Here is an 18,032-nt window from a genome sequence, read left to right as displayed (position 1 = left end):
CTTACAATCAGAACCAACACCTAAAAAAATTGCGCAATCACTCATACCAGAGCGCTGTGCGTTCCAGCGGGTGGATGCATGTGTGTGGATGGATGCATGTGTGCTGATGGATGCATGTGTGCAGTCACACAATGAGTAATGCACACGCATTTAATTAGACACCTGAATTCATTGTAACAAAAGTGAGATCACATCTAATAAATAAAGAGTTGTCGCATTTTATGGATGATAAATAAATCACTTTATATATGATTTTGCATTTGATTCTGTGAATCATGGTCTTCTTTTGCAAAATCTCAAATTTATAGGTTTTTGTAATACAAGTCCTTAAGTTTTAAACTATTTGACTGGAAGAACTCAGTGTGTGTAAATAATTCTAATTCTAATCCTCCAATAGTAAAGGCAGGTGTACCTCAAGGATCTATTTTCGGACCAATTTTATTTTCTATTTTGTATAAATTAACTTGGTGTAGGATAAGAGCCAGCAAATGTACACTTTTATGTGTATACTATATGGCTCCATGCCACTGTCCATACACATTATTGTAATTTATATAAAATGAGACACTTTACTGTGCTTAAGGTGTAAAAATTATATAATTTTAAAAGCTTTAAAGGAGCAGTATGTAGGATTGTGGCCAAAACTGGTACTGCAATCACCTTCAAATGACTGTAGAGCGGTGTATCCCCTCCTCCCTGACTCGAGGTTGCCAGATAGGCTGCAGGATCCAGCGGGAGTGTAGGCTGCTACAAGAAGCTTTTACTGTTAATTATGTTTATGCTTCAAATGAGAGATGTTATGCAAAGTAATTATATATCGCAAAAATTTACTAATGGCGATTAGCCAAATATAATAGTAAAGATGTACGCTCGTATGTGACAGTACATTGTTAGAACAGTAGCTGTTAGTATAACTTAGTAACGGTAGGTATCTGTCATTAACGTAAGTACAAGCACAAGCCTCGGTCACTGTGTGTAATCGATATCAAAGATACAGCTATTCATTTAGCTGACACTATAATTGAAAGCGACCAGCTGTATTTTTTAACTTACTCTGCAGTTAACGTCCATAACGCTAAAATATGTGATGTGAAAGATTACGTGTCATTCTATTATTTTTGGCTGTAGAACTTGCATGATAAACAAGTAGGCTACAAAACGTTCCAAGTGGGACACATTATTCACATCATAGGCTACAATGTGCTTTTCATTGGTGTTATGGACGTTAGAAAAAGTTATTTTACCGTGGAATTGCGCTTCCAAATCGATGACCCACCTCCTCCATATGAGCTAACGTAACGTTACTTTGCACGAACATGCATAACTTTGTTCGACTGTCATGAATATTTGAAATGTCCACTTACATCAAGTACAAGTCAGCCAAACATAGATGAATCTTACCTGTCCAGAAATTCTTCTCCGTTTTCAACCGTCTCCATCTTTCAAAGGCATCTCCTATACAGATCCTTGTTTTATTTCGGACTTTGTCACAAAGTATTAATGAGTTTATGAGTTAATCAGTTTATCTGATTCGCAACGTTAGACTTTTTTTTTAATCCGATTCCGACACGTTTGTAGCTGCAGCTGTGGTAACTAGAGCAGAGCTGGCAACCCGGATGCCGCAACACTACTGACTTTGTGATTGGTAGATAGGTGGAGGGTGACGCATCAGACCAAAACACAACATGACAACATCAACATCAGTTGAGGGCTGCAACTTCACTTTTTAAATGACAATATCCTGGCCGGACTACTGTTGTCAGTGATATAAGTATTTGAAATGAACATGATTTCTTAATGTCTAGTGACATATCAGGGCCATTGTATGATTAATTTAAATACATTTCTTACATACAGCTCCTTTAAAATTTAAATGCATAAAAGCAAATGTACACTTTTATGTGAATACTATATGGCTCCATGCCAGTGTCCTTACACATCATTGTAATTTATAGAAAATGACACACTTCACTGTGCTTAACGAGGAAAAGTGATATAATTTTATTTTAAAAGCTTTACTGGGTAAGTTTGTCGGCATATTGTACAGGCATATACAATACCAGATCTACCGAAAAGAAAGTTTCCTTAAGATGCCAATATTCCACACAGAGGTATATATATATATATATATATATATATATATATATATATATATATATATATATATATATATATATAAGTGCAAATAAATAAATAAGAACAAAGAATTTATTGTTATTAAATAAATAACTTTAAATAAGTGCATAATAAATCTGCATTCCAAGACTGAGACTGCGATGTACAGTCACAGAAAGGGCTTGAGATCACACACCCACACTGTGAATATGGTGAATATTAGCATCTATTATCATCTGTTAGATCTGCCATGCAGAAGGTGTGTTGCCTTCAGGCCCTGTTCCAACTCCCACACCAACTCAATGATCTACTCTGCCCATTTTCAAAGAACTTATAATGACACTCTCATTCGGCAAAATGATTATGAAATACTGCATATGACAAAAGAACAGCTAATCTTAATATGTTTGTCACAATACCAAGAAATAGACTAGACAGAAGTGTCAGAACAACTTTGTGTTACTTGTTTTTCTGTATATTAGTTGTCTAGCCATGACAAGGCCCAAATTCAGGCCCTGCCCTTTTTTGCCAGACTCCCAATCAGGCAAGCAGGAAAACTTGTAATGTCTGTCCACCAAAAAGAAAATTAAAGAAAAAGTGGTGTCACTGGATAACCAGTGGGGGAAATCTGTCCTTAAAAGCAGAAATGCTGGGCGTATAATTGATTCTGCCCGTATTGCAGTAAGTAAAAGTGTTAATATTTCATAAGATAGTTTTACGTGAAGTGAAGCTGAAAGCTTGTTTTTTTTTTACATACTGAATATCAGACAAATACCAATATGATCTGGCCTTTACAAACATAGTCTTATTTCATACATGGAAGAATCTATCTTTACCTATAAATTGTGCTAAAGAGTAATGATAAGTTGTATTCTCTGTCAAGTATTAAGTAAGTCATGATGGCAATGGCAGAAACTGCAGAGTACTTCTGGCCTTATCTGAAACTGGCCATTGATTGTATACAGTTCAAGAGTAATGTTTCTTGTATTGTACTCCAACTCCATTAAATGTCCTTAAAATAAAATTGCTTTATATAGTACTGATGTTTCTAATAATTCAGTGGGTTTACCTAATGTGTGATAACTGCTTTTGTTCATTTCAGTTGAGTAAAGTTGAAGCTGTTGGATATAAGCCAATTTTATTCATTGGCAAGCCAGATAAAAGGGCTTCGAATAAATGGGTTGCAGATATCATTACCCATCTGCACCCCACTCCTGTCACTAAAATTCATTTGGAGAAGATGCGAAGGGCGTATGAATTTATCTTGACAAAATAGGTAATGTTTTGGTTTAGAAATTATGAATATTTAAAATACATGTATATTTCTTTGTTAATATGTACAGATTTTAAATGAAAGTAAACTTGTATTATAGCAACCTGTACAGCACAGCAACTGGAGAGTCAAGCGGCGGCGGAGAGTGAAGCTGCGGAGGAGAGCCAAGCGGCGGAGGAGAGTCAAGCGGCGGCGGAGAATCAAGCGGCGGCGGAGAATCAAGCGGCGGAAGAGAGTCAAGCGGCGGCGGAGAGTCAAGCGGCGGCGGAGAGTCAAGCGGCGGCGGAGAATCAAGCGGCGGCGGAGAGTCAAGCGGCGGCGGAGAGTCAAGCATGCGGCGGAGAGTCAAGCATGCGGCGGAGAGTCAAGCGGCGGCGGAGAGTCCAGCGGCGGAGGAGTGTCAAGCGGCGGCGGAGAGTCAAGCGGCGGCGGAGAGTCAAGCGGCAGCGGAGAATCAAGCGGCGGAAGAGAGTCAAGCGGCGGCGGAGAGTCAAGCATGCGGCGGAGAGTCAAGCATGCGACGGAGAGTCAAGCATGCGGCGGAGAGTCAAGCGGTGGCGGAGAATCAAACGGCGGCGGAGAGTCAAGCGGCGGAGAGTCAAGCGGCGGCGGAGAATCAAGCGGTGGAGGAGAGTCAAGCGGCGGCGGAGAGTGAAGCTGCGGAGGAGAGCCAAGCGGCGGAGGAGAGTCAAGCGGCGGCGGAGAATCAAGCGGCGGCGGAGAATCAAGCGGCGGCGGAGAGTCAAGCGGCGGCGGAGAATCAAGCGGCGGCGGAGAATCAAGCGGCGGAGGAGAGTCAAGCGGCGGCGGAGAATCAAGCGGCGGCGGAGAATCAAGCGGCGGCGGAGAGTCAAGCGGCGGCGGAGAGTCAAGCGGCGGCGGAGAGTCAAGCGGCGGCGGAGAATCAAGCGGCGGCGGAGAGTCAAGCGGCGGCGGAGAGTCAAGCATGCGGCGGAGAGTCAAGCATGCGGCGGAGAGTCAAGCGGCGGCGGAGAGTCAAGCGGCGAGGAGTGTCAAGCGGCGGCGGAGAGTCAAGCGGCGGCGGAGAGTCAAGCGGCAGCGGAGAATCAAGCGGCGGAAGAGAGTCAAGCGGCGGCGGAGAGTCAAGCATGCGGCGGAGAGTCAAGCATGCGACGGAGAGTCAAGCATGCGGCGGAGAGTCAAGCGGTGGCGGAGAATCAAACGGCGGCGGAGAGTCAAGCGGCGGAGAGTCAAGCGGCGGCGGAGAATCAAGCGGTGGAGGAGAGTCAAGCGGCGGCGGAGAGTCAAGCGGCGGAGGAGAGTCAAGCGGCGGCGGAGAGTCAAGCGGCGGCGGAGAGTCAAGCGGCGGCGGAGAATCAAGCGGCGGAGGAGAGTCAAGCGGCGGCGGAGAATCAAGCAGCGGCGGAGAGTCAAGCAGCGGCGGAGAGTCAAGCGGAGGCGGAGAGTCAAGCGGCGGCGGAGAGTCAAGCGGCGGAGGAGAATCAAGCGGAGGCGGAGAGTCAAGCGGCAGAGGAGAGTCAAGCGGCGGAGGAGAATCAAGCGGCAGAGGAGAACCAAGCGGCGGCGGAGAGTCAAGCGGCGGAGGAGAACCAAGCGGCGGCGGAGAGTCAAGCAGCGGAGGAGAGTCAAGCGGCGGCGGAGAATCAAGCGCCAGCGGAGAATTAAGCGGGTGCGGAGAGTCAAGCGGCGGAGGAGAGTCAAGCGGCGGCGGAGAATCAAGCGGCGGCGGAGAATTAAGCGGCGGCGGAGAGTCAAGCGGCGGAGGAGAATCAAGCGGCTGCGGAGAGTCAAGCGGCGGAGGAGAATCAAACAGCGGTGGAGAGTCAAGCGGCGGAGGAGAATCAAGCGGCTGCGGAGAGTCAAGCGGCTGCGGAGAATCAAACAGCGGTGGAGAGTCAAGCGGCGGAGGAGAATCAAGCGGCGGAGGAGAATCAAGCGGCGGCGGAGAGTCAAGCGTCGGAGGAGAGTCAAGCGTAAGTCATGTTTTATTAATTATTAAATTCCATTGCAATGTTGCAATGCAAATTAGTCTATTCCATGACTAATACAATGTAGGCAAAAGTTCAACTAGTGTCTTGCAAGCAGCATGGAAGTTCATGTCAGTGTTGTCTGTGGCAAGAGAAAACTCCCTGGTCCTGTAGTTGATCCCGTCAGTAAATCATCCTCTGAGGTAGCCTTTAGAAAAACTGGAGTGGGTCGATTGTCAGTACTCAGAAGCAAATAGAAGCAAATGAGGTGGAGGCATTTGGAAGAGCTAGATCTGGCAGGTAGGCCCTTGTAAACTTTAGGACATGCATTCCAATGATGAAAAAATATGGAATAGTCTTCCAAGCGTTCCAAATTCAGACACAATCTCTCAGCCCAGACTAAAAACTAATATCTGGACTGTCTTTAGTCTGGGCTGAGAGAGTGTGTCTGAATTTGGAATGCTCGGAAAACTATACCATAATTTTAAAGACAAATGGGAGAATGATCTACCTCCTGGTCTTTATTTAGAATATTCTATTTGTAAAATCCTGGAATTTTGTGATTAACACAATGGATTGTAGTTAATGAGGAGCTGGACCATTCAGTACTTTCTGAGTAATTAATAGAATTCTAAAATTAGCTGACAGACAGCCTATGTATGGGCAATAAAATGGTCCTGATGTGATCATGTTTTCTGTTTCTAGTAAGTACATTTTACATTTACATTTAGTCATTTAGCAGACGCTTTTATCCAAAGCGACTTGCATTTGAGGATTAAACCAAGCGAGTCATCATGGAGAGGCAAAAACAACGCAAGAAGTGCTCAGAGTACAAAGTTCAAACATTGCTCAGCAGCTAGCAGCTAGCTCTAGCTCTGAAGTGAAAGCTTTAGCGTAAGTTCTGTCAGGAAGACTCAATCAGCGCATCACGCATTATCTCAGTTCTAGCCAATCGTGTGCTGACACTCATAGTATAAAAAAACTGGTACTTACGTTTGTCTGAGTTCGCAGATGCTGACGCTGCCAATTACCTCCATCCTCCCCAACCACCACCAGGATAGTCCCTTTCTTTACCTCCAGGGGGGGTCGGCTGTGCCGCTGCCTTCATCTTCAGGCAGGACATGCAGATTCGGCTACCCTTGCATGGCTCGCTAAGGACGGGGCCTACACCAAAGAACTTTTATTTGTATGCTTGCTGGGCTGTTAATAAATATATGCTTGTTATCCAATTTATCTATAGAACTAGCTTATTTATTGAGCCTGCAGGGCATCCACTCGGTAATGCATTACAAATGTAGCAGTGTTTCATGCACACAAAAATGAATCCTTCAGCAACATTATGTGTCATAATTTAGTATTTCTAAGATGGAGAATCCACATGTGCTGGAAAAGTGATTTTCCTTATCCCACTTATGACAACTTAATCCCTCAGTTTATCAGAAACATATTGAAATCAGTACATTTTGAGATACATGGCTTTCAATGTACAGGAACCGTATGGAACATTGTGTAAGCTGCCAGACAATTGTAGTTTAGTAAAAAGTACAATATTTTCCTGTGAAATGCAATGTTGTATAAAAAATTGTAAAATGAAAATACACCAATTAAGTCCAAGTACCTCAGATTTGTTAAGTAAATTGAGTAAATGTACTGTTACATTCCACCACTGGGCTTAACCAGGGTAAATGCTACTTTAACAAACATGGCAAAACCTGGGATGACACATGGGAGCCTGCCAGTGAATTTCTACATGTTATGCCTAATTCCTAATACCTAGCCTGGTTAAAACCAGACACTTCTCAGTCGTAACTAACAAATCTAAATTTGCCGGAAGTTCGTCTGGGTTTTCCCAGGCTATAATTCCCCAGATACCAACCAGCTTTCAGCATGACAGCCTAGTCACCTGGACTCATCAAGCACCCATAATTTCAGGGTTTTTTTCTTGCTATTGTTTATTACAGTTTTTTTTTGTTGCACAATCCCAGTCTCTTTTTGTGTTTATTTTCTTAATGGTGTAAAAAAAATAAAAATCGTTTGCATTTTCATGACCTGCACAACAGCCAGGAAGTGTACCAAGGAGAGATAATAATGGAGAAAATTAGTACTGTTTGTCATAATGGCATTCCCAAAGCCATTATTTTTACATATTTTTGTTTTAGTATAGGTAAGTCTACTTGAACTATTTGTTTGGTATGACAGCCCTGAATAAATACCACAGAATACTCCTAAAGATATTAAAATGTCACTTAAATGTTGTAGTCCTGTTTGAAATGTTCAATTACAATATTAGATATTAATTCCTTTAACATTTATAATTATAATTGTAATATAATTTATATTTGCCTTGCATTTATTCACAGCAAAATAATGTAAAATTAATCATGTAAATATATAGTTTTTATTTTGGGGGGCAATGTGTTCTTCAAAGGGAAGAAAATAGTCTATTTTCTGGTGGCAGCCTTGCATTTCCTGGTTTGTTTGTTTGTTTGTTTGTTTTTTAAAGAAAAGAAAAAATTAACTCTTTAAATAGTTTGGCATATCAATACATTTTGGGAAATTAGTTCAAAGTGTGTGCACAATCATCTTTAAATGTTACAGACACATTTAATTTGATTAAGAGATTAATTTACTTCTGTTTAAAACAAATACTGCATGCTAGAATAACTATCAAGAGTAATTTTCTTTTTATAAGATCCCTGTAGACTTACATAGCCTATCTTCAGTCGGAAGTCGGAAGAATCTGTTTTTATTTTTTATTTTATTGCAGAACTTATACATACATGATCATGGAAATTAAGCGTTATTGTATTTCTTTCAATGAAAAATAACAACAACAAAAATATCCTGGATTTGCGTACATCGAAAGTCGGAAGAGCCTGTAAATACCATATATGGACAAGTGAGACGTCTTTGAAGTTCCCATGGCGCCAGAGTTATTCTGAACGTTTAGTTCAGAATAAAAAGTGCTCCATATCGCAAACTATGTTTTGCTGTCGTTATGACGTCAGTAATACTATCAGATAACAATGAGGTATTGCTATATTGAAAGAAATTACACGTTTACCGAGATCCTAACCCATACCCTATAGTGTAACTACACACTTCAATGAACTACAATTTACAGCGCCCATCCCATCGACACAATGATAGAGGCTTATGGGTAATGTCGTTTAAAAACGTTTATCAATGGAATTAAATACATACAATCTTTAATGAACAAAGGGACATCTAAATATGTTCAATATACAAACCTCTTTGACATATTTGAGAGCCAGACTGAAATTTGGTATTTTACTGTGAGCACTTTTTAAAATGCTTTTATAACACCTTTCCATGTAAGCCAGACATCTCTGTCCAACATTATGCATTAAACATAGCATAAATAATTGTCGTACCAATTTTCACTTTGACACGCTTATCAGACTTTACATTTGCAGACTTTGCAGAATGTGCTTTTTTTGCTCTTCCAGGGGTGATAAGGGACCCCAAGGGGAGGAAGGGCAGTAAAACCTACACAGATGTACTCTCTTCATCATGGACAACAAACTGTATTGAGTCACATCTTTTCCAACTTTTCTATATTTACATCATGCTTGAGTTAGGTTTTGATTATATTGCAAGACTCTGAACTCGGAATACAAAAATACAGTAATATTTTACAAATGTTGTAATATTCACCTTTCTACTGTAAGTTGTCATTACTATACTTTTTTTACGTAATTGCAAAATTTGTTTACTTTAGCAACTAGAGATATTTATAGTCTTCAGCTCAGCTTGTAGAACCCTTCAGTTTAGCTAACTTACGAGCCAGAAAGTTAACTTTTTTTTTTTCATGTAAGTTAGGCTTGTCTAGCCATGGGCGTTACACTTTCGTTTTTTTTTAACCTATAATTAAAACACACAGGTAGGCATAGTTATTTTTTTATTTTTTCTTGTGTCCATTTTATTTACAATTTTTATTTCTTCAGCAGCATCCCAGTCATCAAAGTTGTCAAATTCTCCAAAATGGTTAAAAGAAATAACGAAGTCGCTCATTGTTGTATTATAGGCTATGTATAACCAGCCCGTTCTCATCCTTTGGCGTCATACATGTGACGCTTTGTACATTTCGTTGAAATCTTACGCACATGGCATCCTTTAGCATCAATATGAGATGCAGAACCCACGGCGTTATACAGGTGACGCTCGTCTAAATCCAACGCACATGGCATCGTTTAGCGTGAATATGAGACGCAGATCCCAAGGCGTCATAACCGTACTCTACCCCAGACCTAAACCTACCCATAACAGTGCGTGTTATATTGATGCTAAAGGATGCCATGTGCGTAAGATTTCGACGAAATGTCATATGGCGTCACCTACATGACGCCAAAGGATGAGAATGCGTTGGTATAACGGCTAACTAGATGTTTGTTTTGATACAATAAATTGTAAACGGATACTTTTGCTGCGTCCCAATTCGCATACTATCCGTCCTAAATAGTATTAGAAAAATGAATTAGTACGTTCCAAATCGTAGTATGTTGAAATGAGTGTTCCAAAGATACCCGGTACTATATCCGGTCAGAATCCGAAGTGCCGATCGATGTACACTCTAATGGTGCCTTCACACCGGACGCGAATAGAGCGTCTAGCGCGAGTGATTTCAATGTTAAGTCTAGCAAAGACGCGTTACGCGCGTAAAAAATTCCTGCGGCGCGAATGAGGCGTAGATCGCTGCACGGTACACGCGAATTCGCCTCATTCACGCGTCAAGTTCACGCGAATGGCGCGAATAGCGCGAATTGAGCGAATGATTTATTTTGTGCTTTTTGTGCATTCACGCGTTTGACGCAAAATTCGCGTCTGCCAAGAGAACCAACATAACGTTACTTTAGTGCAAGAACATAGTTCGTGTCTGGACAGTGTTGTGTGAGGGGAAAAAAACACAGGACAGTTTAATCACTTTTGTAGTAGCCTAGGCTGGCTCCATTTATCATCAAAACAAAAATAAATGACAGATTAGGTGGTTGAGGGCGAGGGCGAGGGTGATCCTCGCTCCGATGCAGGTCATTGAACTGGCCGCGGGACAGGCGGAAGTACCGCTAAACGCGGCCGTCATCCAGGCGCAGCTCCTGGAGCAAATGGTGAAACTCGCCGAACTGGGTTCGCCTCTGAAGGGTCTGGTGGACTCAAATACGCCGATGATGATCCCTACACCGCTGTTCTGCTCTCCAGAGCAAATACAGAGCAGTGACTCTCTTGATAAATGACCCATCAAAAACAGACATCTTGTAAAAAGATGGCCGCCAACGGGGTTCGAAACTTTTGAAACTTTCGCCTCTGACGCGCGTAAATTTCGCTTCAAACTTTTGTTTTTTTACGCACGTCAGTTTCACTCTTGAAGAGCGAATTAACACAACGTGGTCAAGCGTCAAACTAGACGCGGTAGTAGGGGTGTGCCATATCATACCGTCTACGATAATACCGGTATACATTTTTTTTACATGATAAAAAAAGTGTCATATCGCGATATCAATGATATAGCGACGCGATGACTTATGGCGCATTTACGTTTCCTAGCACGCACAACAACAACACCTGTCTGAGTGCGAGAGCAGCCTGTCAGCCTCCGATGACGATTTAGCAATTTCACAAACAGCTTGAGTGTTCAGCGGGGCTGCCGACGCGCGTCTTCTCTCGCGCGCGTTTAGGAGTCGGGACATGACTGAATGGTCTCTTGCACAATCGGGCAATCAGTGCATCGTAACTAAAGTTTATAATTTTCAAGTCTTCTTAATTCTTATCAGTTTAAACATTCAAGCGGTTTTAAACTATCCAGTAAGCTACTCGCGCACTCTCTGAGAGAGTTGCACTGCGTGCATACATAGAGTAGCCTACAGCTCGCGAGAAACTAAAGTTATTTTTCGCGGATTATATGGCTTTAATGGGGGGAAAAACGCTAAATTGTGTAAAACTTCCGGTCTTGGTAAGTATACTCATTAACACAGTCGGTTATGTATAAAACGCATGTGACAGTGTGACAGACAGTATAATGAAAACAGCAATGGATCCGTGCACTAGCTGTAAAAGTGACAGCAGCCATAGGCTATGCGTCTGTCATTAATGTTGTCGTCAAAACAACAAAAGATAGCTTTAATTGTAATGAATGAGAATTATTAGCCTATGTATTTAATTTAATCAGGAAACAGAACTAAAAGACTATGTGTTATGTATATTTTACATTTGATTACTTTATTATGTTTCTGCAGTATTTCTGAATACTGGTGTTAGACCTACACACATTTAACATTTAATTCAAAGATTGAAATCAAACTTCCTTGTGTTGTGTAAACTCTTAACAACAAAATTACCACATTGTAAAAACGCAATGAGTGACCAAACATTTAGGCGAGATAAACATAAGAAACTTTTCAACAACAAAAAAAAAAAGTCTATATCGTCAAGAATATCATTATCGCAAATATTCTTGAAATATCGGGATAGAATTTTTAGGCTATATCACCCACCCCTACGCGGTAGACGCGAATTTGACGCGCTATTCGCATCCTAATATCTAGGTGTCCTCTATCACTTTTTAATGGACACCCTGCAGCCTATCAGAATCGAGTATTCACTCAGACCATGGTATAACAAGAAATAACAGACCACATTCTACATTACAATTCAACCAAGCCATGTAATAAGTGTTAATAAAATCATGCACAATATGTATCTGGTTCTGATTCTCTGCTTGCAACAAAGTTTATTTTACGATCTTGATCTTGTTATATGCTCTAACGCTACACATGCTAAGAAGGCATTATTTTTCTGTGGCCATGAAAGATACCCTTGTCTACATCAAGTTAATCCAATTAACTGACCCAAATATTCATAATTAATCATAATAAGTTATGAGTTATTAATATTTCCCCTTTGGGCTAACTCATTACATTGGCACGTATAAAGGCAGTCCTATAGTGAACAGCAGCACTGTTCCTCTTTACACATGTGACCGTCCAACTAAAATCACACCTAAAGTGTCTGATGCTTTTGAAATGAAATTATTAAGTGAATAATGAATTATTCAGCAAAACCAAGTTTCTATAGACATGACCTATATTATGTTTGAGAATCTGTACTTTTCTCAAGAGCTGCTGAAACCAAATGTTTATTAACTTTTATTATTATTTAATTAACACAACAAGGGAAAAACATTTTATTTTAACCTTCAAAGTATTTCAGCCTTGAGGACTTTGAGGCTTTGCTTTTATTATTGACTTTTATTTGACTATTATTGTTTAAAATGCAGTTTTTTGTTTATTTAAAACAGCGAATTAAAATAAAAAAAGATTGTGTACAGTGTGTTTTAACATACATTTGTGATTATAAATAAATGTTACAAAACCTAGCTTATTGCTGACTTTCAATAGGGTACAATTTTCCATAATTTCTTAATATTTTCTAGGTTCCTTTTTTTATATATATAAATATATACAGAACAACATTTTATAACCCAGTTACTTGAAGCAGGATAATATGTGGATAAGATAATACAAATGGAATTGGACGTTTGGTGTTTTACACCATTACAACTTCCTTGACTATTTTTATGGCGAATAACATGTTTAAATACCATAAAATGGCCATTTAAAAAAAATTATATAAGGCTATTAAAGTTTGCTTTGGATAAATACACTAAAATGGATTCAGGGTTGACAAAAAAGTTTGCTGGGTAATATCATTTCCTAAGAGGACTTAAACCAGAATAAATGTATTCAAATATGTTTAAGCGATATACCTGACATGCGGATCATAGATCTTCATTTATCTTGTGTTTGATTCTGGAACATATTCAGCATAGTGTATATATGATCTGATCCCAGCGATTGTTGAAAATAAAGATGCACTTTTCACCCACAGTAGGGTTAATTTCATACAGTTTTAATGTAAATATGGGAAACTATGGATAATAAATATATTTCAAACATTATTAATGGCTCGCATCTTCTGAAACTATATTTAATCAATTAATACATTTATTCTCCCATCAAATCGGCACCAACTTAATGCACAGAAAAAATTTACTCTTGAATATAATGGCAAAAAAATTTACTCTTGAATTTCAACATTTTAATTATTAAAAGTTATTGCAATCAGCTGAAGAATAAAATATATAAAGCGCTTAACCAATTTATCAATGCTGTGGTGAGAATCAGGAATAAACTATGGACTCACATGACTATTTATTTACAATTAAAAAATGTATGAACATAGTCATTATTTTGTTTTAATTTGCGTTTTATGTAATATGACACCAAAATGTGCAGCACCAAAACATGGCCAGGTCATATTTCCCCCCGAAAACAAGTAAAAAAAAAAAAAAAAAAACTATTTAAATTGCTCATAGAAAATGAAGTTTTGACAGGTTTCATGATTCTCACTCCCCATAACCATGATGCAAAAATAGATTTTATTTGAAAGGATTTTGTTTTTAAATCAGAAACAGTATCACTTTACAATAAAGGTCTGATTTGTTTACAATAGTTAATGCATTAAACTAACAATGAGAAATATATTTTTACAGCATTTATGAACCTTTCTTAATGTTAGTTAATACAAATATTCATGCTAGCACACAGTGCATTAACTAATGTTAAAAGATGCAACTTTTAATCTTAAAAGGTAAATGTTAAGGTTAATATTAAGATGAATAAATGCTGTAGAAGTATTGTTCACTGTTAGTTCATGCTAACTAATTCAGTGAAGTAATGTTAACCGATGAAACCTTATTGCAAAGTGTTACCAGAGAAACTAACTAGCATTGAGAATAAAGGGAATAATAAGAAAAGCATAACAGTAATCAGTATATGGGGGGAATTTGTGATAATGCTGATGGTCCTAAAAACAAATTTAATTTTTCTTACATAAAATAATTGCTTTCGGGTGAAATGTGGCCTGAATATTTATTTTTGAGAAAATTCATAAACATGTTCAGTTTCTGTCTTTACATGATGGTTTATCACAGTTATCACGAAGTGCAAGTACATCTGAGTGTAAAAGTGGAGCGAATATAATCTGTTAGAGTCTAGACGATGTGCAAAGTAGTCATTTAGTTCAACCTCTAACAATGTAAAGTAGAACAGTCAAGCATCTGCTATTTCTATTTGTGCCACAAATTATGATTTAGCCTAGTAATTAAACCCTTCAATGAAAACAAAAAATAAACAAAAACTCTAAAGTGGTCTGTTTTGTCTAGATTCGAACGCAAGAGCCTAGGTCTGTCCCTGCAGTACCTCAGTTGGTTTTGGGTTTGTTATAGATGAGAAAGTCTGAAATGTCGTGCCATGTGTTGCTGTCGTGGTAGAGGTAGTTCATGGAGGACTGCAGGGAAGGCTGAAGTGTGTGTGGGTGATACTCAAACAACCAGAGCACGACGCCCCACACCAGCGTGGCAAACAGGGGGAACGGGTCTTTCTTAGGCTGCGGGATCAAGCCCTTTTCCACTGCTAGACGAGACAAGGCGAAGAGGATCCGGGACAGCAGGTACATGTTAATCTGAGCAAATCAAATAACAGATATTATACATGGGAGTCACACCCAAAATGTATGAGCGTCTTTGCATTAGACACAAAATATCAAAGAAAGCAAGTGTCATTATCTAGTCCTATAAAGCCTACTGTATCATATTTGATACTATATATACAAGGCTTCCAATTGATTAGCATGATCAAAACTTTGCCGCTAAACCTGTCGCGCACAATCAAGTACAATCCTTCTGTCGTCTGATTGATAGTTTAGACTTTTTTAGCAAGTATAAAGCTTTTTTAGTGTAATTGTACAAAACGTTCACTTCCAGCTTATGGTTCTCGTGTGTTTTTGCTATGAAATCTTTACTGATTTCTATAAAGTAAATGCAAGAATAACTTTGATATTGTTAGTAATACTTTCTGGACTGAAGGAACTCAGGTTTACTTGATTATCCAAACAATTTTATTTAGAAAATTCATGTTCAAATGTGAGTCTCAAATATGATCCATCAGGCTTTTGAGGAAGGTTTATTTGTTCATCTCTCAACCAACAATCTCAATCATTGTATTGCATTATATGTTCTAAAACTGCAGAGCTTTGATCATAAAACCAAGCATTTGAATATATTTACTGTGATATCCATACAGTACCTGTCAAAAGTTTGGAAACATTAAAAAATTTTCATGTTTTTGAAAGAGAAGTCTCTTCTGCTCACCAAGACTGCATTTAGTAGATCAGAAATAGAGCAATATTGTGAAATATTATAAAAAATGTAATGTTTTCAATGTGAATATACAGTATAGTAACATGTAATTTATTCCTGCGATCAAATTTGATTTTTCAGCATCATTACTCCAGTCTTCAGTGTCACATGATCCTTCAGAAATCATCATTTTTATAATACCACATCTTTTGAATGGTATCACAGTTTCCACAAGAAATATGAAGCAGCAAAAACTGTTCACAACATTGATAATAATCAGAAATGTTTCATCAGCAGCAAATCATTATATTACAATGATTTCTGAAGGATCATGTTTCACTGAAGACTGGAGTAATGATGCTGAAAATTCAGCTTTGATCACACGAATAAATTACATTTTAACATATATTCACATAGAAAAATAGTTATTTTAAATTGTAATAATATTTCACAATATTACTGTTTTATCTTTCAAAAACGTTAAAAAATATCAAAAAGATCTCATTGATTTACATGACAAGATATCAGAATGTCTTCTTAGATTTTGGTCATAACTATCAGCATCTGCACCACATTGCTATAATTGCTCAGTTTGGCCTCTGAATGATATATGGGCCTTTCTAAGGATTTTATCTAACGGTTCAATAAACTGTTCCATTTAAAAAAATAAATACAACAAACAGGCTTTAGTTTAGGCTTTAGGTGTTGATGAAGAGCAGTTCAAACACTTTTCAACTGAAATAATGTCGTCAGGTATCAATGATAGATCAGATAATGAACTGAGTTCCACTAACCTGGCTGTTAATGTTGTTATTTTCTCCAAACACCAGCCAGCCTCCGAGACACGCGGCGAGAAAGGAGTGAGACTGCAGGTGTTTCCCCTGGAAGTGCTGCAGAAGAGCCTGAAGGCCTTTATATGTGAACACAAAGCAGGCTAGATTCCTGGAGTGAGTGAACGTGGCCTGAGCGATCGCCCCAAACTTCTCTCTCAGACTGATGACAGATGAGCAGAAATCACGTACTATTAAATCTATGATGTTATATGTTGTTTGTAAGAAGTCAGGATGTTTGTCAGATCTAACGCAGTCAATAAGACTACTTATCAAACTTTTAAAGAACATCTAAAGAAGTGGCTTTTGACAAATCAGGGGTGTAAAAAAAATTCTTAGTAATTGTAGTAATGTGTTTTGGGTATTGTTTTTTTTAGTAGTGTTGTGTGTGTATAGTTGAGCATTTGTTCTTGTGTGTACCTGCCTAGGGACAACGGACGTAAATTAGTAATATTGCTATAATCCGGCTTGTTTACATTGTGTATTTTGTACAAATGTTCATATACATGTTTTGTCCCTATCAAATAAAAACAAACTGAAACTGAGATTATTCGTCACATACAGTATATTGCATTACATATATTGCATATATATGTGTGTATAGAAAAATGCTAAATATTAGCACTGTCACTAGTCATCTAATACTTTTGAAAATGTGAATAACAGTGTAATATTTAAGAAAAATGTTAATGATAAAATATATAAATTCTGCATAATATTAGTATCTCTTTATCAACAAGTAAAAGCAGAAGTCTAAGAATGAGCGCTAGACTAGAACTATTTTTGACATAAAAGTGGCATGGAGTTGGTAATCTGAAAGGTCAAAGTTCACCTCACCTGCCACTTCTGAAGAGAAACGTCATCACTAGGGCATGAGGAGCACGAATTTTTGCCCCATATCTGGAAAAACAAAGAAAAAAAATTAATAACATGTATTTAATTACATGTTTACAGTGAGTCCTAGGCTATGTCTAAACCCAGCAATATGAATACTACTGCAATTTTATGTATAAAATTTAATATAAGGCAAAAAAATAAACTTATTTATATATTTTTCCATACGCAAGATGAAATTTAATCAAAAGTGCTTCAAGTCCAAATGTAAACAAGGTTAGAATCACAAACAAGTAACATACATGCATTTATTACCAAACATGCATAAAAACGCGGTTGAAAAGACTCACACAGCTCCATTCCTGAAGCCTTTGAGGACAGCCAGAGCAGATTTATATTTGTGCTGCTGTAGGAGATTATTGACAGTGTATAATAAAGTTTTAAAGAGATCCGAGGCTGCCATGACTCTTCTTTAACACGGACGCCTCGCGCTGTAACACACGCGTGCAGCGTTACTCACGGAAACAGTCCTGGTGTTAACGGTTCCGCTTACGACCGGAACAACAGCAATATAGTAGGGAATGTTCAAGTTCTACATAGGATTTTACGGTCTTAAAAAGTTCTATCTAAATTTAGTGGAAGTTAATGAGGATTATTTTATATACGATTAGGATCTGCAGCTTGTCATTACTGATGTTCACCATGAGATGGCGCTACTGTACGCTTTATGTTTGTCTAGTAGTCACACCTGTCATTCGGATGTAATTCACTTGTAATAATTAATATAATAATAATAATAATAATAATAATAATAATAA

The 18,032-nt window shown here is 38.6% G+C and overlaps 1 protein-coding gene across 1 annotated transcript; it reads right to left on the bottom strand.

The window, feature by feature from the left end:
• Window positions 1-12,579: 12,579 nt before the first annotated feature.
• Window positions 12,580-17,735, bottom strand: pxmp4 (peroxisomal membrane protein 4). The gene is made up of 4 exons (XM_077199871.1): window positions 17,565-17,735; window positions 17,218-17,280; window positions 16,345-16,543; window positions 12,580-14,874 (listed from the first exon to the last, which is right to left on the bottom strand). Exons 1-4 carry the CDS (start codon window positions 17,675-17,677, stop codon window positions 14,614-14,616), a joined length of 636 nt encoding a protein of 211 aa, XP_077055986.1. The 5' UTR covers window positions 17,678-17,735; the 3' UTR covers window positions 12,580-14,613.
• Window positions 17,736-18,032: the final 297 nt, after the last annotated feature.

The sequence above is a fragment of the Siphateles boraxobius genome, unplaced genomic scaffold (assembly GCF_051911475.1).
Source record: "Siphateles boraxobius isolate OS27281-9 unplaced genomic scaffold, OSU_SipBor_1 41, whole genome shotgun sequence".
Taxonomy (NCBI): domain Eukaryota; kingdom Metazoa; phylum Chordata; class Actinopteri; order Cypriniformes; family Leuciscidae; genus Siphateles; species Siphateles boraxobius.
The sequence above is the reverse complement of the archived record's forward strand: the minus strand, read 5'-3'. Positions and strand labels throughout refer to the sequence as shown.